Source organism: Lynx canadensis, chromosome C1 (genome assembly GCF_007474595.2).
Source record: "Lynx canadensis isolate LIC74 chromosome C1, mLynCan4.pri.v2, whole genome shotgun sequence".
Taxonomy (NCBI): Eukaryota; Metazoa; Chordata; class Mammalia; order Carnivora; family Felidae; genus Lynx; species Lynx canadensis.
The window spans coordinates 31041500-31065968 of NC_044310.1; the positions used below are offsets into that span (position 1 = coordinate 31041500).

A 24469-nucleotide genomic window follows, 5' to 3' on the forward strand; every position below is an offset into this window, starting at 1 on the left:
ATAGAAGGTTTTAAAGCATGTGTCTAAATAAGATTATAGATCATTTTAAAACTTAATAATTATAGGGGCGCCTGGGTGGCTCAGTCGGTTAAGCGTCCGACTTCAGCTCAGGTCATGATCTCACGGTTCGTGAGTTCAGGCCCCACGTCGGGCTCTGTGCTGATGGCTCAGAGCCTGGAGCCTGTTTCAGATTCTGTGTCTCCCTCTCTCCCTGACCCTCCCCCGTTCATGCTGTCTCTCTCTGTCTCAAAAATAAATAAACATTAAAAAAAAATTAAAAAAAAAACTTAATAATTATAATAATTATTTAGCCAAGGTGGCAATAAGATTCTAAAGGAAAATGCAGAGGATTACATAGTTGTTAAAATTTAGCTTAATGTTGAAAAAATTCAACTTTAAAAACAAAACAGAAATTTTTTTCCAGGCCGGTTAAAGATATAGAATAATCTTTGTTTACAAAGATCTTTGTTTACAACATAGACCTAAGAAAACTGACATTTTAACAGAGAAAAACCAAATTCCAATCTTATACTGGTGTACTTCCATATTAAGACTCATTTATTTCAACAAGGTGAATTTTTAAGAATAAGTAAATCAGTCCTTCCTTTTTCCTCCCTAGCATCTCCCATGTTGATACATACATTTTGAGACAAGGACATCCAGGGTGCTGCATGGATCTGAGTTTTTGTGGTGGGCGCTGTGATGTGCTGACCAGAATCCCCATCAGGAATAAAGGACTCTCAGCTGTAGAGATCATGGCCAACAGTCCTCAACTCTCACATGCCATGAGGGGTCACCTTAACTGAAGACAGCTGCCTTGCCAAGGCATACCCTCTTCCCAGGTTGTCGCAAACAATGACTTATAAAAGTCCAGCCCTTTCGCCCTAATTTAGAGTGATTCTGAAGGGTAATCCAACTTTTGGAACTCCTCAGAGAATCAATGGAGTCTTGTGTTGATATTGTATGATCATTCAACTTCTGCCTAATCTTGCTCTCTTACTCTCCCTTCTCCAGGCATTGGTCACTCCCTAATAAACTTTTTTACACATTAATCTCCACAACCGTAGTCCTAACCGCACACAAAATTTCTTAACAAAGATTCCCTTCTCACAAACATACAGGCTTTCCTTTTTACATTCAGATTTTGATCTAAGTTTTTCCTTTTTAAATAAACAGTCTCACTTTCCTTGAATTACATCTGTTTGTTCTTAGATTACCCATAAAATTCATGAGGCATTAGAGTTCTAAGGGTTTTTTCCCCCCTTTCCTGACAAATTTCGCAATGGAGATAACATGAACTTATTTGAATTTCAGTAAACATAGAATAAAAGTTTTACATTTAATGCTGAAATCCTATGGGGCGCCTGGGTGGCACAGTCGGTTGAGCGTCCGACTTCGGCCAGGTCACGATCTCGCGGTCCGTGGGTTCGAGCCCCGCGTCGGGCTCCGGGCTGATGGCTCGGAGCCTGGAGCCTGTTTCCGATTCTGTGTCTCCCTCTCACTCTGCCCCTCCCCCGTTCATGCTCTGTCTCTCTCTGTCCCAAAAATAAATAAACATTGAAAAAAAAAAAAAAAAAAAGAAATCCTAAAGACATATCCATTTGATTAAACCAACAACCTTAAATTAATTAGCTTTAATACCTAATTAAAGATCTAATTAAGACCTAATTAAATACCTAATACAAGATCATGTGAACTTGTAAAACATTGGGTTAGTTTCTATCTTTGAGTTTTAGAATGCTCAATTCTTGGGGTGCCTGGATGGCTCAGTCAGTTGAACATCTGACTCTTAATTTTGGCTCAGGTCATGGTCCCAATGTTGTGGGATTGAGCCCCAAGTTGGGCTGTGCACTGGGCGTGGAGCCTGCTTGGAATTCTCTCTCTCTCTCTCTCTCTCTCTCTCTCTCCCTCTTTCTCTCCTTCACCCTCTGCTCCTTCTCCCCCACCTGTGTGTGCTCTCCTTGCTTAATGCCCAATTCTTACAAGCACTTATCTTTAAACCAACTAAATAGAGCTCTTTTACAAATTAATTTTAGCAATACCATTGGGAGGTACAGAAAACATCTCACATAACATTCATGGACACAGAAATAAGTACATGAACAAGATGCAAACAAAAGCTGAAAGGCCCAATTTCCAATTGTCTCCTTTTTACAAAACAAATCTAATGGCAAGATGGTATTATAATTTATGGATCCATTAATTGGTCATTTTTCTCTGTATTTGTGGCCAAGCAGCATTGCAAAAACTGATGGCTTGATTTTGGAGAACACAGCTGCATGTGGGGATCAAATCGTCATTTCCCAGTTTCCACTTAGCACACAGCCAACTTTATCCAAAGATACCAAAAGATGCAACAATAAACAAATTGTGAGCATTGGTTCCTCCCCAAAAGTCAGAGCTTCACCGACTCAATCAAACAGCTTCCTCATCAGCCTTTTCTTTTAAAAATTTTTTTTTCAACGTTTATTTATTTTGGGGACAGAGAGAGACAGAGCATGAACGGGGGAGGGGCAGAGAGAGAGGGAGACACAGAATCGGAAACAGGCTCCAGGCTCTGAGCCATCAGCCCAGAGCCCGACGCGGGGCTCGAACTCCCGGACCGCGAGATCGTGACCTGGCTGAAGTCGGACGCTTAACCGACTGCGCCACCCAGGCGCCCCACCATCAGCCTTTTCTTAATCAACCAGGAAAGGGAGGCTAAGAGAACCCAAATTCCCTATTTGGAGGCATCCAAATGGAGGAATAAATCTAAGACCCAAGCCAAACGGGAAAACGAAAGCTCACAAGCCCTCCGTATGAAATATTCACCAAGAGACATCTGTCCAAACCAAACCCAGACCTGTTTCCTTGCCACAAGAGTTAAATTGAGCACTGAAAGCTGGCAGCTCAAGCCTAACCAGGGTGGACTGGAGCCTGGGGACAGTCCCCGGGACAAAGAGCCTAGGTACTGCTGGGACTCATCGCTGGATTCCTGTTACAGGCTGAGGGCCGATGAACCATGGGCAAAGAGCTCCTGGATGGCTCCCCAAGTTTGTAACCGAACCCAAGTTTATCCATGGGATGGGTGACAAAGACGATCAGATAATGGAGTACGCAGCAAGGAAAGGGTTTATTCGAGAGGCAGCAAAATAAGGAAATGGGAGGGCAAATCTTAAATCATCCTCTCCAAGGAGAGACAGGGAGGTTTAAAGGCAAACAAAAAGGGTGAAAAGTTGCAGTTGAGTTTATTACCCTGCAGCTGCAATTAGTCCCCTTAACTCTTTGGTCACTGTTTTCACTAATTTTCTCAGAATAATGAAGATGTAATACTTACTCATGGGTGGTGTTTGGAGGTGGGAGGAGAGCACCAGCCTAGGCAATTCAGTACCTAATACTATAGAGCTAAAATAACGTTTCCCTGTCCTTTATTACAGGGATAACATAGAGGATTATTTTTGTTATTTTGAGTCCTCTTTGTGTGTGCTTTTCCCTAATTAGAATCATGGTTTAGCTGTCTTTTGAACTGCAATTGTTTTTCACTGAACATTAGGTTGTGCTCAGATCCTAAGCCTTCATAGCAGAGTGGTGAAGAGTTTGCATTCAGAAATCCTAAAAATATGTATTCAAATTCCAACTCTACCACCCCCTAACTTTGTGATCTTAGTCAAACTTATTTTTTCATCTGTCAAGAGGCATTTAAAAATTTTTTTTTTAATGTTTATTTACTTTTGAGAGAGACAGAGACAGAATGCGAGTGGGTTGGGGCAGAGAGAGAGGGAGGCACAGAATCCGAAGCAGGCTCCAAGCGGTCAGCACAGAGCCCAACGTGGGGCTCGAACTCATGAGCTATGAGATCATGACCTGAGCTGAAATCGGACGCTCAACCAGCTGAGCCACCCAGGCGCCCCTGTCAAGCGGCATTTTTAATAGGCACTACACAACACATTTATTATGCTAGGTACACATAATCATTCAGAAATAAACCATTAATATTGCATTTTGTGTGTTTTCTCCTTGTTATAAAGTAAATGCTCATTTATGAAAACACAGAGATGTGTAAAGAAAATAAACATGACAGAACCTAGATATTACCAATGTTAAAATGTTGGTGGAAAAAGACAACATTGTCTGGTTCCATTTATGTAAAGTATCAAAAGTATGAAATTCAGTGAAACAGAAAGTAGACTAGTGGTTCCCAGGTACTAGGTGGAGAGAGAAAAGGGGAGTTCTTGTTTAATGGGCATAGAGTTTCAGATTTGCAAGATGAAAAAGTTCTGGAAGTCTGTTTCGCAATATGAATATAGTTAAAACTATTGAACTGTACACTTAAAGGAGGTTAGATGGTAAATTTTATGTTACGTTTGTTTTTGTTTTGTGTTTTGTGTTTTTTTTTTACCACACACACACACACACACACACACACACACAATTTTTGCATGTATGTCTCTACAGCAAACACATTCTAGTACCCAGTTTGAAAAATTCTTCCAACCCACTTGCACCAATGCCATATCACGTCTTCACTCCCTTTACTGGTCATGTCCTCCCTTCTCTCCCTATGCAGCTTTTAGTGATGCAGGTGCAAACACCCTCCACTCCATATATGTTTATTGTTAACGCCTTTACTCGGGGCAAGAGCATTTTACCAGTTGGATTACTTCCTGGATCCTGGCTTTCTATCTTTTGGTCTGGTAATTTCCTACTGTCTTGCCATCTCTTAGATGCCTTGTCTATGACATTATGTTATGGGCACCATAACATGGGCAGAATTGTGTTATGGGCAGAATTGCGTCCTCCCCACTGCCCTGCCCCCTGCCAAATTCGTATGTTGAAACCCTAACCTTCACCTCCAGTACCTGAGAATGTGGCTGTATTTAATCCCATATTTAAGTGATTACATTTATTAATTACTTTAAAGAAGCGATTAAGATAAATGAGTCATTAGGGTATGCTCTAACCCAACCTGACTGGTGTCCTTATAAGAAGAGGAAATTTGCACACAGGGAGACACCAGGGGCCTGCAAGCACACAGAGGAAAGACCATATGAGGACACAGAGTGAGCCAAGGACATTAGTAAGCCAAGGAGTAAGGAGAGCTTTGGGAGAAACTAACTCTGCTGACATAGGCAGGCCTGGTCTGAGGATGGGGGCAGAGGGCAGGGGATGGCGGGGTTCCTGCAGGACCAGCCAAGAAGGTCCTTGGCTTTGCACAGGATAGAAATGAAACTCAAGCCAGGAGGAAGTGAGAGCAGAGTTTACTGAGTAGCGTAAGTGATAGAGCATAGTAGGCAGAGTATCTGAGAGGCTCGTAAAGGGAGAAGTGAGTCTGCCTGTTGCTGGGGGTAAGCGGTCCAGGGTATGTGTTCTTTTAGGAATCTAGGTCCGATCAAAGGAGTGTCAGGTGGACAATAGCTGTTATTCTATAAGTCACTGAAGATAGGGATTATGGGTGCCAGTGTCAACGGAAGTTTGTTCAAACCTAATGTCCTGAAGCTCGGGATCTGGTTCTTCTTAGATGTTATCAGGTATATGGGGGCCTAGGATGAAACTCAGAGAATGAATAACTTTCTTGCTTCCCCCCTTGGAGTGGGAACATAGCTTCCTTGGTTTACTCAGATGCAAGGTGAAATACAGAACAGAAGTAAATGGGGCCTGGCAGAGAAATAGCAGAGATGAAGCCTGTCTAAAATAGAGTCCATTCAGTTTCCCTAACTCTGCTGAGACCTGGATCCTGGACTTCTAGCCTCCAGACCCGTGAGAAAATAAATTACTGTTGTTTAAGCCACCCAGTCTGTGGTATTTTATTGCGGCAGCCCTAGCAAACTAATGCACTCCTCTAAGAACATTAAAAATAAATATTCCAGACTTTAGTGTTTCTTGTTTTCTGAGGTGGGTTGATATAAATATCTTAGCTCCACTATTCCAAGAAGAGAAACTCCAGTCATTATCCCATTTTCACACACTGCTTTCCCTTTCCTCATAGCCCTCATCATCATCTGGGGTGCTACCTATTTTGTAAATTTATTACTGTTAAAAAGAAAACCACAGGCTCCAAATGGACCCATTATACCGGGGCTTAATACCTAAGCTAATTGTAGTGCCAACCACCCCCAGAAATGTAGTCTTAACAAGTCAATCAGGAGATTCCTGATCTAGCACAAATGAGCTAGTATGTCACATGGGCCCTCCCCAACCCCCAAAGGAAAATGAGTTAATCCCCCCAGTTAGACCCTGGGCCCTAGTCCCTAAGGTAAGGTGACCTTACCGGGACCAATCCTTTCTTTTCTTTTGCTAATAACTTCCTTGTCCCACCCTCCCTCCTATAAAAACCTATTTTATACAACTACCTAGTGGTCCCTTCCACTTGCCAGATGGGGATGCTACCCCATTCCGTGAATCAATAAAGCGAATTAGATCTTCAACTGTACTGGGTTGAATTTTTGTTGTGTAACATTATCTATTTAATTCCCCATGCATTAAGATCCAAAAAAGCAGGGACCATTCTGATAACTGCCATATGCTTAGAGCCTGTAACAATGTAGGACGGACGACACGCACTCAAGATACTTGGTGAAGGAATGAATGAATGACAAGGGGTTTCCCCACGGAAGAGTTGGAGGGCCAAGTGGTCTCTCCAGACGCCGCCTGGCCCCGCGCGCGATGGACCGGTTGGCGGCTGCCCCCGGGGTCTGGGCGCCCGCGCGCGCTCCGCCGCTCCAGCGCCGGGTTTTCGGGTGCGCCGGCTTCCCGGGAGGGGGCGGGCACGGGGCGGCCCCTCGTGGGCGGAGTCGGCAGCTGGGCGTGCGGGCCGCCGGAAGGCGCGCGCGCTGGGCGGGGGGCTGCGCGGCCGCGTGGGGTGGCCGGACCCGGGGCGGGTCCGGCGGCGCGGGGGGCGACCTGAGGCGTGGGCGACGGCGGGGCACGGCGGGAGGACGGAGGCCCCGGGCGACGCCGGGCTGCGGCCCACGAGGCGGGGCGGCGGGTGGAGCCGGCTGCCGCCGCTGCCGGGCCGGCGTCAGAGCGAGTGCCCGCGAGGTGTATCCTCGCGCGCGTCTGCGGGAAGCGGGGTCAGGACAGCCCTCCCACTGCGGCCCGCGGAGCCCCGCGCCCCGGAGCGCGGCCGAGGAAGGCCTCCTGGGAAGGCGGCGGAGAGATGCGGTGCGGCGGCCGGCCCTAGACAGGCTCCCCGGGGGGACCGGGAAAAGCCCCGCATCCGGGGCGGAGGCCGAGGTCCGCGGGCTCCCGAAGGAAGCCTGCGGGAACGCTGGGCGTGCTTTGGAGAATCGTCGGTGAGCGGGGCATGCGGTCTACGAAGGCGGGGGAAGAACAAAATCCGCTACCGCCCGGTCCTCTGAAGAGACACCCTGTGGCGCCGAAAGCCTCGGGAGCGAGCGCTCTCGCGGCCGCGTCCTTGGTCCCAGCAGCGTCCGGGGCCGAGCTGGTGAGTGGGAGGATGCGCGGGTGTGCAGCCTCCGTCCCGGGAAGGCACGGCCGGGAGCAGTGAGGAGCGGCAGCTTCCAAATGCTGCTTCGAAAGTTTCCCCACTTTGGTAACTAGACGTTTACTTTTATGTATTCCGGGGCAGGATATTTCCACATGCTCCATCCTGCAGGATGCAGCTCCTTTCTCTGCAGCGGGCACAGCTTGGGGACCGGTGGGGGGAGCCCGTAAGCTACATACCCTTCCTTGCAAACTTCAAAAAGTTGGGCCAGCTCCCGTTACACGGAGCTCGGTCTACGCGCGGGGCCCCAGTTACGCTGGACCAGGTGGCTGTGGAGGCACCTGCTCAGATGCGGGGGGCTTTGGATGAGATGATAGATTTGAGTTGTTTCCGGATTTCCCTGTTGCAAACAGTTCTGCAGTAGTCCTGATGATACTCGAAGTGCTGTATTTCCTCCATCTGAACCCATCCCCCTCCCCCAGTTTTAACATTTCTGAAACCAGGAGGCATCTTCACAGGCCAAAAGGACTTGCCCGCTGCTGGGCATCTGCGTGGTTGGGGAATGTACCTGTTGCTGTTTGGTCAGGTGAAAATGCAGCTGTGTGATTATTCCATCACTTCTGACACTTGCAATGAACTTTAAATGTAGATCTCTAATTGTTTTTAAAAGTAGCTGGAAAAGATAATGCTGTGGCAAAGCAAAAATTGTATAGCAATATTTATTATCAAGGGTTTTCTGTATCCTTGACATTGTTTCAATTAATATTACAGCCCTATAAAGTACAATTGTTATTCCCGTTTTATAGATGAAGAAACGGAAGCTCCAGAGAGTTCGAGTGTCTTAGAGCTTTTAAGTACAAGTGTCGGGATTCTCACCTAAACTGTCTGAATTCAAAGCTTGCCCTCTTAACTCCACTAAGTCTGTATCCAGGCAGAAGATGGGTGCAGCTTACTGGGAGGGAAGTCAAGACAGGGTCTATGCTTGTTTTTATACCTTTTTGGCTGTTTATGGATGTGTGTATGGAACTGGGAAACAGCCACATCCAAGAACACTGATTATACTTATTCCCACGTTGATGCCAAATCTTTATTTTCGGATCTTTTGCAGTTTAAAATATATTTCCTCAAGTTCTGGAGTTCTGGATGTGTGGTCAGTGCTTCTGGATCCCTCCTCTTCTGTCTTTTGCTCCTCTAGAAGACTATAGAGGCATGCACTCCAAACTGCTCAACTGGCTGCCTCCCAAGGAGGCACTCCTTAATTTAAGAGAGAAGTCAGTTTTTCACAGTTGTTAAGGTCACATCAGCCTTTAGGAACCCCCGGGTTCTGGTGCTGCAGGGACACACCAAAGTTCTGGGGGCGGGAGATTGTGGTCAGAGGAGACCGTATACCTGTGAAGCCTCTCAGCAGAGATTCTGGCACTTTCGTCACCAGAAGTGGACACGCCCGGTTGGGTGGGCATCGTCATGCTACAGCAGCTCCTGATCACCCTGCCCACGGAGGCCAGCACCTGGGTGAAGTTGCGCCATCCAAAGAAGGCCAAGGAAGGGGCACCCCTGTGGGAGGATGTAACGAAGATGTTTGAAGGAGGAGGTGAGAGTAGACTGATGAAGGGAAAGCAGAATTCTCAATTCGTGTGTGAAAGGATAGGTACCCATTTCATTGAGGTGTCTCTTGGGGAGAAAATTGGAGGAAAGCAGGTCTCTGGGGTTCGTGCTTGTGGCTTTTGGGACGAGGATAGCTATGAGGGCAGATGTTGGGCTCTCAGCTCCTTGTGCCATGTGCTCCATGCTGCCCCCATCTCCAGTTCCCGGATAAAGCACGAAACAGGAGGACAATACAGTGTTCCCCACCAGCGGCTCCCGGGTATTGTGATTGTCACAGACAGTGGGGTCAAAGGCTTCTACTCCTTAAAGCCCCCCAAGGTTTTCCTTCATAAGTTTTGGGCATTTTGGCCCAAAGCCAGTGCTTTCCACAAGTAGTTCTGAGAGGAAGGAATGACGTACTTGGTGACTCTCGATTTCCAGGAGGTCAGGGGGAAACGTCCACGATTATACATTATCTGGTAGTCTGGTTGGGACAGATAGATAGATGGACAGAGGAATTCGTGTGTCTCACATGATCTCTTAGGTCATACCTTTAACATTTCAAGTTCAGCCGGTATGTAAGCTAGCGGTGTGAGGCAGGGATTTTGCTAAAGCATCTTGACCGATGGAAAAATGAATAATGATCTCCAGTGCTTATTATTAATTGATGGAGACAGACACATACCCCGAGCAAAATAATAGAAGGTAGCCTAAGAAAGTGCTATGGTAAATTTCTTTGGGACGCCAAAAGACTGGAAACATTCTTCTGATTATATTTATTGGAGAAATTTTCACAAAGCAGATAGCACCGAATTGGGCCTTGAAAGAGGTCTTCCATTTTTTTGTAGAAGATTTGGGAAAAGGATACAGAAATGAGTGCCTCAAAGAGTGGTTCAGAGAATGGGAACCAGTCGAGTCTGAGGGCTAAGAATGTGGTCAGTGTATGTGTCCAATGGATAAAGGATGGTGGCTAGCGAAAACTAACACTTGGGGAAATGTGTTTTAGGCGAGTTGTAGAGGGCCTGATGTCCATGGGAAAGGTTTGGATTTTCTTTCTTAACCAGAAACATTTGAACAGAGGAGTGGCCTGGTCTGAGCTTTTGGACCAGTGTTGCCCTTTGGGAAGTATTAATGCTCAAAGCAGTGCACTGCAGACCCTGCTTATTAAGGAGGCCCCCCCCCCACTCTGCTCTGAGTTGCTGGAAATGTCCCTCTCTGTGAATGTTTTGAGAGAGGAGCCTGTTCAGCAGGTCTGCAGGCAGTTTTTCTTTTTGGGGGATTTGGGGAGATATAAACCTCATGGCTCTTTTCCTTCTTTAGCTCTGCTCTCTCAGGATGCTGAGGAGACCCAGGGAGAAAGTTTGAAGGCTGAAGTCACCTCTGGACCTCCAGCAGCAGAATCCCAGGTGGGTTGGGTTTTCCTTTCATTTTCTTGGACCTGCTGCTTGGTTTTCAAGGCTATAACTCACCTTTTTTTTTTTTTTTTTGGAGTGTGAGGAGTTTGGAGGTGTTTGTTAGTGTGGGGCTAACAGATTCAACATAGGGAACTCTGTGCAGGTTGCTGTTGTACAGAAAACTGGGCTGCAGTGGTGGCGATTCCCCTACTCACGGTGGCTTCCCTCCTTGTAACTCTTGTTTGTGGCCAACATCTTGATTTAACATTGTGCTAATTTCTATAGAGAGAGAGAAATGAATGCTAGAATTCCAGCCCCTAAAAACAAATAGATGCCACTTGGGGTCTCAGATACACGTCAACTTTCTTTTTTGAGTATTTTTACTCAAAAGCAAACTTCGTAAAGTGACAAGAACCTTCTGACATTCTTAGGCGATGTACCCATTTCGCTGGTGGACTTCATGTGGTGACCCTTAGTATAGTATTAGGAGTAGAGATCAAACCAAAGGAGAAGTGAGTGGGGAAGAAGTGGTGTGGCCACATAGCACACACACGTTAGACAAATGGACAGTTATTACAGGGTGTCCTCACTGTCGACTGGAAGCATAGGGAAGACAGGAGAAAAATTGTAGAATGACTGAGAAAGGAAGACTATTCAAAATGAAATATTATCCGACGGCAGGAGAGTTTTAAGTGAAAAGGACTTGGGTTCTGTAATTAGATGGTACAGGATCTGAAATTATCTCTAAGCATTTACTTGCTTGGTAATGGGGCAGTTTTTTTCAGCTGTTTACAATCCCAGTTTCCTCCGCTGATTCAGATGCTAATATTTTTCTAGGATTGAATGCATTTCAAAGTTATTTACAGTAATAAGGAAGAAGCAATAAGAATAAGGACTAATAGTCTATTTAAAGAGTTATCTCTATATTCCACTTATCCGGAATTCCTCATTTCTTGACATGTATCAAAAACTGATGGTATTCTTAGTGCTGGGAAAAGAATTAATTTTTTTTTAATTTTTAATGTTTATTTTTGAGAGAGAGAGTGTGTGAGCGGGAGAGGGGCAGAGAGAGAGGGAGACACAGAATCGAAAGCAGGCTCCAGGCTCAGAGCTGTCAGCACAGAGCCCGACGTGAGGCTCAAACCAATGAACTGTGAGGTCATGTCCTGAACCGAAGACAGATGCTTAACCAACTGAGCCACCCAGGCACCCCTGTATAGTTTTTTTTTTTTTTTAAGTTTTTTTATGTATCTTGAGAGAGAGAGAGAGCAAGCAAGCGAGCATGAGTGGGGGAGGGGCAGAGAGAGAATCCCAAGCAGGGACCAGTTCTGTGCTGTCAGCATAGAACCCGACGTGGGATTCAATCCAAGAACCGTGAGATAATGACATGAGCTCAGATCAAGAATCAGACACTCAACCAACTGAGCCACCTGGGCACCCCGAAAATGTGTAGTTCTATTTTGACATGTGTATATACCATGTAACCAAAATATACACCATTTCCACCATCTCAGAAAGTTCCCTCCGGCTCCTTTCCAATCAGAACTTTGCTTTGCTCCCAGTAGAGAGTACATGGCTTTTCTTTGTTATTTCTTTTCTTTTCTTTTCTTTTCTTTTCTTTTCTTTTCTTTTCTTTTCTTTTCTTTTCTTTTCCTTCCTTCCTACCTTCCTTCCTTCCTTTCTTTCTTTCTTTTTTTCTTTCTTTCTTTTAATGTTTATTTACTTTTGAGAGAGAGAGAGAGAGAGAGCGAGCAAGAGAGAGCACACACGAGCAAGCCGGGGAGGGGCAGAGAGAGAGGGAGACACAGAATCCGAACCCAGGAACCGTGAAATCATGACGTGGGCTGAAGTCAGATGCTTATCCAACTGAACCACCCAGGCGCCTTTCTTTGTTATTTCTTATAAGTGCATGGGAATCTATAATGACCTCAAAATAAAAAGTTTAAAACAGAATGTATATTCTGCAGTTGATAGGTATAGTGTTCTATAAATGTCCATTAAGTTGGCAGATAGATGGTTCAAATCTGTATCCTTGATGCATTATTGTCCACTTGTATCAGTTACTGAGAAAGGAATGTTGAAATCTGTTGTGGTTTTGTCTATATCTTCCTTCAGTTCTGTCAGTTCTGCTCTATTTCGAGTTCTGTTATGAGATACATTAACAAGTAGTATTGTTGTCTTCTTGATGAACTGACACTTTATCATCATGAGATGTCTCTTCTTTATGGCAAGTAATATTCCTTTTCCTAAGCCCACTTTTGTCTGATTTATTATAGTTCCTCCACTGTTGTTTTAGTTATTATTTGTATAGCTTTTTCAGTTCTTTTACTTTTGACCTATCTGTATTTTTATACTTAAAGTATGGCCTTAGATATAGCTGTGTCTTGCTCGTTTAGTGCATTTACAGTTACCATAATCATCGATACAGTGGGACTTAAATGTATATTCTTACTCTTTGCTGTTCACCCATTTTTGTTTCTTTGTTCCTCTTCTGCTTCCTCTTGGATTGCATAGTGTTTTAGTATGCTACTTTATGCCCTCTGATGACTTTTTAGCTATACTTGTTTTATTTGCTTGTGGTGGTTGCTCTGACCGTTATAATATATGTTTTTAACATATCACAGTTGAATTAATATTATACTGTTTCACATATGGCATGGAAGCCCCGTATTTCCATTTACTCTTCCCCATTGTTTGTATATTGTCATCATATATTTCACTTTACACATTAAAACCCCACAGTACATTGTTCCTATTTTTGTTTTTTGTTTTTTAAAAGTTCACTTATTTTGTGAGAGAAGGCAAGCATGAGCAGGGGAGGGGCAGAGAGAGGGAGGGAGGGAGGGAGGGAGGGAGAGAGAGAAAGAGAGAGAGAAGGGAAGAAAGAAAGAGAGAGAGAGAGAGAGAGAGAGAGAGAGAGAGAGAGAGAATGAATATATCCCAGGTAGGCTCCACACTCAGTGAGGAGCCTGACTTAGGGCTCGAACTCATAAACTGAGAGATCCTGACCTGAGCTGAAATCAAGAGTCAGATGCTTAACCAACTGAGCCACCTAGGTGCCCCTGTTCTTATTTTTGTTTTTAGCAGTAAATAGTTTTTAAGAAATTAAGAAAAGGAAAAAAAAAAGTTCTTTTCATAACCATCCACATAATTACCAATTTGCAGTCTTCATTCCTTCTTTTAATTCCAAGTTTCTGCCTGGCATCATTTCCCTTCAACCAGAAGAAAGTCGTTCAACGTTTCTTGTAGTGTGGGCGTTCTGACGAATTCTCACAGCTTTTGCTGATCTAAAGATGTCTTTCTGTTGTCTTCTATTTGAGGATCTTTTACTGGATAGAGAGCTCTAGGGTGACTTTTTTCTTTTAAGCACTGTACAAGTGTTCCATGATCTTTTAGCTTGTATCGTTTGGAATGAGAAGTCAGCTGTTACTATTATTTCCCTATAGGTGACCTGCCTTTCTGTTTGTTTTATACCAACTTGTGTTTTTTTTTTTGTTCCTCCTTTCCCACCTTCTTTTGGCTACCTTCATGATCTTTTATCGTTGCTCTTCAGCAGTTTTACTGTGATGTATGTAGGGCTGGTTTTCTTTGAATTTATTATTTTGGGGGTTTGCTGAGCTTAGATCTGTGGCTTGATTTTTTTCCATCAAATTTGGAAAATTTTCAGCCTTTATTTCTCCAAATATTTTTTCTGCCCATTCTTTTATCTTCTTCTGAGATTCTAATTATATATATTATTAAACCACTTGGTATTATCCCAGGTTTGGTTTTTTTCCCTCTTGGTGCTTCAATTTGAATAATATCTATTGACCTATCTTAAGTTTCATGGATCTTGTCTTCATCGGGCCATTCAGGCCATTCTGCTGCCATTAAGTCCATTTAATGGATTTTTCTGATACTGTATTTTTCATTTGTAGAATTTTCATTTAGTTTTTCAGCATTTCTCTCACTCTCTCCTCTTAGTTACCCCCATGTTTTCACTTACTGTATTCATATTTTATTGTAAATTTTTTAACATATTTTAATAATTTCTTTAAACTTCTTGTCTGCTAATTCCAAAGACTTAGTCACCTGTGGGCTTGCTTCTATTGATTTTTCTTTTCTTTTTTTTTTTCTTTTAATTTTTTTAATGTTTATTTATTCTTGAGAGAGAGACAGAGTGTGAGGGGGGAGGGGCAGAGAGAGAAGGAGACACAGAATCCGAAGGAGGCTCCAGGCTCTGAGCTGTCAGCAGAGAGCCTGACGCGGGGCTCGAACTCACAAACCGTAAGATCATGACCTGAGCTGAAGTCGGACGCTTAACCGACTGAGCCATCCAGGTGCCCTTTTATTTTCTTAATTATAGGTCACATTTTCCTCCTTCTTCACATGTGTAACAGTTTTTTCTAGTAGTTGAGATATTGGGTATTGAAGAACAGTGGGGAGGGATGCCTGGGTGGCTCAGTCAGTTAGGCGTGGGAGGGACACTTGATTTCAGTTCAGGTCATGATCTCACAGTTCATGAGGTTGAGTCCCACATCAGGCTCTGTGCTGACAGTGCACACAAAGCCTGCTTTGGATTCTCTCTCTCCTCTCTCTGCCCTACCCCTGTTCATACACACACGCACTCTCTCTCAAAATAAACTTAAAAAAAAAAATAGTGGGGGATGAACTATATATGTGCGCACATCCATATGTACACACATATATTTGTATACATACACGTGTGTGTGTGTGTGTGTGTGTGTATACACATATGTGTGTCGTTTGTTTATTTACAGAAGACTAAGTCCTTTCCTCTGTCTGGTGGTTAAAGTGAGGCACTGATTATTCATATTCTCCCTAGAGCTGTGGCTGAGCTCTGGCTGAGACACAGCTTTTATTTGATTGAGTTCATTTCTGACTAACCCAACTACAAACACCCATGCCACCACTGCTAGGGGGCTGATCTTTATTATCTCTTCAACTATTTGAGCTAGGATGGGGTTAGACTACAGTTCCAGTTTTGTTCATCTTTGCATTGAACTCCAGTTCAATGAGCCCCAGGATTTAAGCTCAGTAGCAATACATTGGCTTTGTGACAATAATTGCTGAAAGCCTCTCTGTCTCTCCCTCTGGCCCCTCTGTCCTCCTCTCCTCCTGTTCCCTTCACCAACCTGCCACCAGTGATGCTGTTCCTCAGATAAGCCAAGGGTGCTCTCACTTTAGGTCCTTTGTACCTGCCTGGAATGCTCTTCCCTCAGATTTCCACATAGGTCTCCCTCACTGAATTCATGTCTGTGGTCAAATCTCACCCTTTTAGAGAGGCCTTCCCCAACCACCTTGCATAAAAGATCCTCCTCTACCTTCATGTGGTTCTCCGTTTCCTCCTTATCCTGCTTAATTTTTTTCTAAGGCCCATATGACCTTCTGTTTTTCTATGTATTTATAGTAGTCTCCGGAGGATCTTCAAACACATCCAGAGGAGGCTGCCAGTAAAACTAGTTTAAAATCCCTCAGAACTTAGAATACTGTCAGAACTCCTTGGACCTTGGTGGAGGTGGTCTTTGTCTGAAAAGGAATATATTTGATATTCTAGGAACTGCTGACTTTCAAGGACATATCTGTGGACTTTACCCAGGAGGAGTGGGGACAACTGCCCCTTGCTCACCGGAATCTATACCGGGAGGTGATGCTGGAGAACTATGGGAACCTGCTGTCAGTGGGTAAGGATGGGCGGAACATTCACCCAGAAAACCTGTCTGTTACAGGAAAGTCATTAATTCCAAATTATCAAATGTTGTGGATTCCTTCGAGCTTGGCCTTGAGTTCTGTATTAGAGATGTCTCATTCCTTGGGGGAACCGCTTTACTTGTTAGAGCGAGAATAGAAACACATTCTGTGGTGTCCCTTTCCATCTTCAGAGACCCTGGCTGCCAGAGGACTAGAAAGAATTCTGGGGATGTTCTTAGAACTCAGTGTAAACATTCATACTCTGGTTTTTGTTTGTTTGTTTGGTTTTTGTTTTTGTTTTTTTGCTTTATAAGCAGGATATCAACTTTCTAAACCTAGTGTGATATCCCAGTTGGAGAAAGGACAAGAGCCATGGATGACAGAGAAAGAAGGCCCAGGAGATCCCAGTTCAGGTGAGACCAAGTCAGATAGTACCTTTTAATATGTAGGCCAGAGTCCCTGAAGTCTCCCCAGGCTGTGGGGAAGGCTGAAGGCAGTGGACAGGGCATGCACTAAACCTGACGTCACCCCTCCCTCCATCATCCCTTTCCTTCACCTCACCTTGCAAAGTCTCTCTGGAGTTGGAGGGCAGGGAGTCTTGTCTTAATTTAGGTTGAACTTGACTTTTCCTCCTTTCTTCAGTATCCTGAACTCTGCAAATCGAAAGCGCCTTTCTCTGAGCAGTCAGACGTACACGGTCTCTCTTCACGGAAAACACATCTCTTTTCAGGGCTCACTGCATTCGATAGATCTTTAATTTTCTCTCTTACATTCTGTTTCCACTTTCCACCAATTTTCATTTTACAATTTCAGCTTTGATTCTCACTCTCTTTTTAACTTATTTATCTACCTTTTGTATTTTTTGTAACAACTGTATGAAAATTCTTGCAAGAGAAATTGCCACAGGACAGTTAAGTGGTCTTTAACCATCTCCTTAAACTTTGCTTTATTATGAAATATTTTAGGTGTTCAGAAAGGCATAGAGAACATTATAACATTTCTATGTAGCTTCCACCTAGGTTAAGAAAAAAGAGTTGAAGTCCTGCTATTCCCCTTTTACCTTTTAAAATAACCAATTTTTCGGGGACAACTAGGTGACTCAGTCAGTTGAGCATCCAACTTCGGCTCAGGTCGTGATCTCGCAGTTCATGAGTTTGAGCTCTGTGTTGGGCTCTGTGCTGACAGCTCAGAAGCTGGAACCTACTTCGGATTCTGTTTCTCCCTGTCTCTATTTCTTCCCTGCTCGTGCTCTGTCTCTCTCTCTCTCAAAAATAAATAAAGATTGGGGCGCCTGGGTGGCTCAGTCGGTTAAGTGTCCGACTTCAGCTCAGGTCATGATCTCGCGGTCTGTGAGTTCGAGCCCCGCGTCGGGCTCTGGGCTGATGGCTCAGAGCCTGGAGCCTGCTTCCGATTCTGTGTCTCCGTCTCTCTCTGCCCCTCCCCTGTTCATGCTCTGTCTCTCTCTGTCTCAAAAATAAATAAAACGTTAAAAAAAAAAATTAAAAATAAATAAATAAATAAAGATTAAAAAAATTTTTTTTAAATAACCAACTTTTCGGAGTTTAAATATTGTCATTCTCCTATATGTCTTCATACTTTCACTGCGTGTGTATATCCTGGAACAATATTTGGTGGTATTTTGCATGGGTTTTTTTTTTTTTTTAAGTTTATTTATTTATTTTTGAGAGAGAGAGAGAGCACAAGCAGGGGAGGGGCAAAGAGAGAGAGGGAGGCACAGAATCTGAAGCAGGCTCCAGGCTCTGAGCTGTCAGCACAGAGTCTAGTGTGGGGCTCGAACCCATGAACTGTGAGATCATGACCTGAGCTGAAGTCAGACGCCCAACCGACTGAGCCACCCAGGTGCCCCTTCATGTTTTTATTCTTTAAATAAATGGTGTATATACTTCTACTTGTTTTTCTCAGTCAACACAATTGATATTTATCCATCTTCTTGTAGTTATTTCTGTTGAACTAATAAATAAATAAATTTATTTATCTATTTTCCTGTTAATAGACATATTGTTTCTAAATTTGGGGGTTACCAAGATGCAGTAAGTCTTCCCGTACGTGTCTTCTTTTGTACACGTGCAAGTATTTCTCTGCGATGTGGAAGCAAAACTGTTGGGTCATGGAGTATATGCACCTTCGTTTTGCTTGATATTACCAACTTGCTCTTCAAAGCAGTTGCACCAATACGTATCTCCCCTCGGCAAGCCTTAAGACTTTCCAGAGTGCAGCATCTTTGTCAACACTTGGCTTTGTCAAACTTTAAAATTATTTAAATTTGTGGGTGAATATGGTATCTTACCGTTTTCTTTCATTTTCCTCATTATTAGCAAGAGGAGCATACTTTTCATGTCTATTGACCATCTAGATTTCTCTTACGTAAATTACTTTGCCAGTTCTGTTTTTTTTTTTCTTGATCTATAGAAAGGATGTATATATCATATTATATTTTTAAGTTTGGCTTTTCATATTTAGAGTTAATTCACCTAGAATTATTTTATGTGTAGTGTGAGGTGCCTTTTCCACATGGATAATCAGTCCAGGAACCATGTATTTAATAGTTAATACCACTCTGTTACCTATCAAGTTTCCTTATATACTTGTGTCTGTTCTGGCACTGTATTCTGTTCCATTTTTCTCTTCTAGCCCTACTGTAATGCCAAGCTGTTGTAATCACTGTATTTCACAGTGAAACTCATATGTGGTCAAGGTAGTTCTCCCACTTTGTTCTTCAAAATTGTCCTCATTATTAGCCCCATGCAAATTATATAATGAATGCATGAAATTTCACACACACCCACACACATGCAAATACTCTGGTGGTGTTTTGATTGGAAGAGAATTGAATTTATAGATCAACTTTGGGGAGAATTAATATTATGATATTGAGTGTTACTAGGTAGAAACAGGGTATATTGCCGCATTCATTAGTATTTCCTAACTTTTTTTTTTAAATAAAGTTTCAGAATTTTCCGTATAAAGGTCTTGTCCATATTGCATCTCTTTTGTTAGATTCATCTTGAAGACCTTTTATTTTGCTATTTTGATGGTATATATTTTTAAATTATGTTTTCTGTTTGTTGCTGGTGTATGGTAATAGAACAGTTGGATTTGTATATTGATCCTATAGCTAGCCACCTTGTTTCATTCCATTATTAGTTCCAATAATTTGTTTATATATTCTCTTGGGTTTTCTCTTTTTCAGCTTATAATAATGAAAATAAGAGCTACCATGAATTTCATTTAGATTTTCCAGTCGCTTTAAGTAATAAGAACAGTTTGATTTTACTAAAACATTTTAGTTTACTGCAATAACAAAAACTCACAACTTCATTCAAAGTTAAATTCTTGGAATGCCTGGCTGGTTCAGTTGGTTATCCATTGGACTTTTTGATTTCCGCTCAGTTCATGATCTCATAGTTTGTGAGATTGAGCCCTGTCCACGCAGAGCCCGCTTGAGATTCTCTCTCCGTCTCTCTCTCTGACACTCCCCCATCATGCATGTGTTTTCTCTCTCAAAATAAATCAACATTTTGGGGCACCTGGGTGGCTCACTCGGTTAAGCGTCTAACTTCGGCTCAGGTCATGATCTCACAGTTCATGAGTTTGAGCCCCGATCAGACTCCGTGCTGTCAGCTCAGAGCCTGGAGCCTGCTTCAGATTCTGTGTCTCCCTCTCTCTCTCTCCCCCTCCCTGGCTTGTACTCTCTCGCTCTCTCAAGAATAAATAAAAGTTAAAAAATTTTTTTAAAGAAATAAACATTTTTTTTTAAATGTTAAAAATCTCTTCGTCTGTAGTTTGGTCCTTCTTCAGGCCTGGATATTGAATTGGGAAAGGGGACATGACATAGAAGGCTTCTTCTCTCTTGCTCTGTCTTCTTTTCTTCCATCCCATTTTCAGGACCAGAATCAGAAGCCTACACAACATAGACTTCATTATTGCCTTTACTCATTAAGAATTTGGAAGTACTATTGATCCTTTTGTGTTGACCGAAAAATCTTACAAAAAGTTACACTTTTCAAGAATAAAGATGTATCAGTTGAAATATTAGTAATGGGTACAACAGATTATCAAAAAACCCAGTCAAAACTGTAGAGATTAAAAGATATTTTCAGAGAACATAGCAATAATAGTAATATAGCAGTTTGGGTTTCTTACAAGTCTCCTTTGTATAAATAACATTTCTAGGGACAGATTAATAACCACAGGAAATAGAACAAAGCAAATATTAATACAAGTTTCGATAAAAGCTTAATGTTTTCATGAAAGTTCTTAGTTCAGACCTTAGTTTTTGAATGAGCATCTCCTGCTGGTGTGGGGAGAGGGACATCTTTTTTATCTTTCTGAGATTGTTTTCTAAAAGTAGTTGTCAAGAAAAGATATTCTTAAGACATAGCTCTGAAATTTCATTATTTAGTATTAGAGCATGTCTGAAGTGCTCAAATTTTACTCTCTGTATAAAATCACACATTTACCTTATTTACTGTTTCTTAACTTCCCATTATCTCCCCATGTTGCATAACCATTTTTAAATGTGCAATTGACCTTGAACAATACTGGTTTGAACTGCATGCGTCCGCCTATTATATGTGGATTTTTTTTAATGTTTATTTTAGAAAGGGAGGGGGTGAGTGGGGGAGGGGCAGAGAGCAAGGGAGACAGAAAATCCGAAGCAGGCTCCATGCTGTCAGCGCAGAGCCTGATGTGGGGCTCAAACCCATCAATCATGAGATCATGACCTGAGCCAAAGTTGGACGCTCAACAGACTGAGCCACTTAGGCACCCCTGGAGTTTTTCTTTTTAATGAAATGATTTGTCAACTTTTTTTAATGTTTATTTATTTTGAGAGAGAGAGAGAGAACACAAGCGGGGGCGGGGGTGTGTGTGGGGACAGAGGGAGAGAGAGACTTCCAAGCAGGCTCCATGCTGTCAGTGCAGAGCCTGACACAGGACTCGATCTCTTGAACTGTGAGATCATGATATGAGCCAAAATCGAGAGTCAAACATTTAACCAACTGAGCTATGCAGGCACCCCTATATGTGGATTTTTTACAGTGCATTTTCTTTTCTCTTTATTGTAAGAATCTAGTATATGATACACATAACATAAAAAGTAAGTGTTAATTGATTTACTGGTGAGGCTTCTAGTCAACAGTAGGCTATTAGTAGTTAAGTTTCGGTGGGAATCAGAAGTTATACATGGATTTTTTTTTACTGTGTTGAGGTTGATATCCCAACCCCCATGTTGTTCAAGGGTCAAATGTAATCAAAGTCTCATGTGTTTTATATGTGTAGTTCTCTAAATCTCTATTCCATATCCACTATAGTAATTGACTTTTTGAAGCATAATGAATATGAGTTATGTGCATTTTTTCCATTTCTTTCAGACTTGAAGAATAAAACAGAAACCAGTACATCAGCTTCAAAGAATGAGATTTTACAGGAACACTTATATCATGGCATTATGATGGAAGGGTTCCTGAGAGATGATGTCATTTATTCCACATTGAGAAAAGTCTCTAAATATGATGGCGAGTTAGAAGAGCACCAGGAATCCCATGGAAGAGATATAAGACACGCCATCCTGACCCACAAGAAGAGTGACCAAGAAACTAACAAATTCGGGGAAAATATTGTCAGTTCAAATGTTACGATAGAACAGAGGCACCGTAAATGTGATACACCTAGAAAGAGGAATAAATACAAATTAGACTTGATAAATCATCCGAGTTACATAAGAACAAAAACCTATGAATGTAATATATGTGAAAAAAACTTCAAACAACCCATTCATCTTACTGAACACATGAGAATTCATACTGGTGAAAAACCTTTCAGATGTAAGGAATGTGGAAGAGCGTTTAGCCAAAGTGCATCCCTTACTACACACCAGAGGATCCATACTGGCGAGAAACCCTTTGAATGTGAAGAATGCGGCAAAGCCTTTAGGCATCGCTCATCTCTTAATCAGCATCATAGAACTCACACTGGAGAGAAACCCTATGTATGTGATAAATGTCAGAAAGCTTTCAGCCAGAACATTAGCTTGATCCAGCATTTGAGAACTCATTCTGGAGAGAAACCCTTTACGTGCAATGAATGTGGGAAAACCTTCCGACAGATTAGACACCTTAGTGAACATATAAGAATTCACACTGGGGAGAAGCCCTATGCATGCACTGCGTGTTGTAAAACCTTTAGTCATAGAGCGTATCTAACGCATCACCAGAGAATCCATACTGGGGAGAGACCCTACAAATGTAAGGAATGTGGGAAAGCCTTTAGACAGAGGATACACCTTAGCAACCATAAAACTGTTCATACAGGAGTGAAAGCATATGAATGCAACCGCTGTGGAAAAGCCTACAGGCATGATTCATCCTTTAAGAAACATCAGAGACACCATACTGGAGAAAAGCCTTATGAATGTAATGAATGTGGAAAAGCCTTCAGCTATAATTCATCACTTAGTCGACATCATGAAATACACAGGAGGAATGCCTTTCGAAATAATGTGTAAAAATAGATTATTCAACATGAGAACAAAAGCTAACTCTAAATCAGTGCTTTTAAATTCCAGGATTCCAAATTTGAGGAATTGATATAATGATACCAGCCTTTAATATTGCCTGTTATGTAAATAGTACATTGATAACTATTATCTACTAACACCTCCATACAAAGTACTTAAGAATAAAGGATTAAATTAAATTCAGGATTGTGATGCACACATAATTGTTACCTGATTTCATGGAGGGTGAATTATTCTCCATGGGCATTCTCTGATTTATAGACTAACATTTGGGAAGTACTGTTGAAAAAAATCACCCCTGTTTTTTAAGTAACTTACTTTTTTTAAATGAGGAGACTTACAAATCTGATAAAATTCAAATGGCATAGACAGTTGTATAAGTGAAAATCCTTTTCCTACATCCACCACCAAATTCTACCTTAGAGGCAACCATTTTTATAACTTTTTATGCACCCTTCAAGAGATCTTTTTTATTTGTATCCAAGAGAATATGCAGAGTTCTTTTTAAGCATAAATGGCAGCTTCCTATGTAAACACATCTGCACATTACTTTTATTACTTAACCATATATCATGGAGGTCATTCCATATTAGTAGATAAAGTGCCTACTCATTCTTTTTTATAACTGCATGGTATTCTGTGGTTTGAATGTACTTTAATTTATTTAGCCAGTTCACTATGATGGACTTTTGGATTTCTAATCTTTTGTTGCAATGAATAGTCTTACACATTTTTCTTTCTTACACATGTGTTTGTGTAGGGTAAATTCCAAGAACTGGAGTCTCTATACTAGAGGGTATGTGCACTTGTATGATGGATAGTGCCAAACTGGCCTTCATAGAGGTTGGGCCAATTTCCTTTCCCACCAGCAAGAGGACTACGAGCCACCTGATGCTGGAGCATGTCCTGGACCCACAGCCCCGTTAGTCATCAAAGAAGTATCCATTTGTCTCAATAACTAGTGTGGAAGTACCAGCTGAGCTGCATCCCCAGAAGGAGCGCTGCTTGCCATTCCTGGAGCCAGAGAGGAGTCTGCATCTTACTGAACAATAGCCAAGCCTACCAAAATCTCAGCTGGAAAAGGAGAAGCCCTCTTTCCACCAACTGCTCCAGTCCTTGACCTCTAGGCTGGAGCTGCCTGATCAATGAGAGTCCCTTTAAAGAGACCAATCCACCTATCTTAGCAAGTCAAATCTTGGCTGCAACCCCTCTGATGGAATGGAGGAACACTGATAATTGAGTCGGGAGACTTAAGATGGCAGGGTGTACTATGGATGATCAACCACAGCATTTTACCGGATGGTTAAGTTAGCAAGTTATAGTTAATACATGGAGGAAGAGAGAAAAGAGGTAGGGCATGACTGTCTAATAAGCATTGATTAATGAAAGTATTAATTAACATTGCTTATGTTGTGAAAGCTGAGCACCACGATCGGGGCCACATGGTTTTGTACATGCTCATTTTTCAATCTGGTAAATGTTTATTAAAGTTTTAGTGAGTAATTCTGTGAAATGTTAATCGATTTACCCTCACCTCCATCCACTAAGGTTATAAACCAAAGCCTGGCACTTAGATTTTCCATTATAGCTGTTGCTACTTTATAGTTCCATGTGCCATTTTCCTCCTTCCTATATGGGCTCTGTCTAAACACAGATTAGTTGAGACTCTTTGGTCAAATAACAAATCAGTTGGGGCTTTTTAAGCCTCAATGTGGGGGTGTTATTAGAGGGATATTGGGGTATCCTGTAATTCATGGGTTGCAATACATTCAAACAGCAGACTGGGCTTAGGACCTGAAGCACTTTAGAAAACCCAGGCAGCTTTCTCTCCATCTCTCA

The 24469-nt window shown here is 42.4% G+C and overlaps 1 protein-coding gene across 5 annotated transcripts; it reads left to right on the top strand.

The window, feature by feature from the left end:
• Nucleotides 1-6948: 6948 nt before the first annotated feature.
• ZFP69 (ZFP69 zinc finger protein) lies at nt 6949-24133 on the top strand. Of its 5 annotated transcripts, none has more exons than XM_030325741.1 (6): nt 6949-7531; nt 8856-9014; nt 10328-10413; nt 15959-16085; nt 16407-16505; nt 21486-24133. In XM_030325741.1, the coding sequence occupies exons 1-6, from the start codon at nt 7504-7506 to the stop codon at nt 22616-22618; spliced, it is 1632 nt and encodes a 543-aa protein (XP_030181601.1). In that variant the 5' UTR covers nt 6949-7503; the 3' UTR covers nt 22619-24133. The 5 variants fall into 5 exon arrangements, with proteins under 5 accessions (XP_030181601.1, XP_030181602.1, XP_030181604.1 ...); XM_030325742.1 differs by having other exon boundaries at nt 16410-16505; XM_030325744.1 differs by having other exon boundaries at nt 6950-7531; nt 8532-9014.
• The last annotated feature ends 336 nt before the right edge of the window (nt 24134-24469 follow it).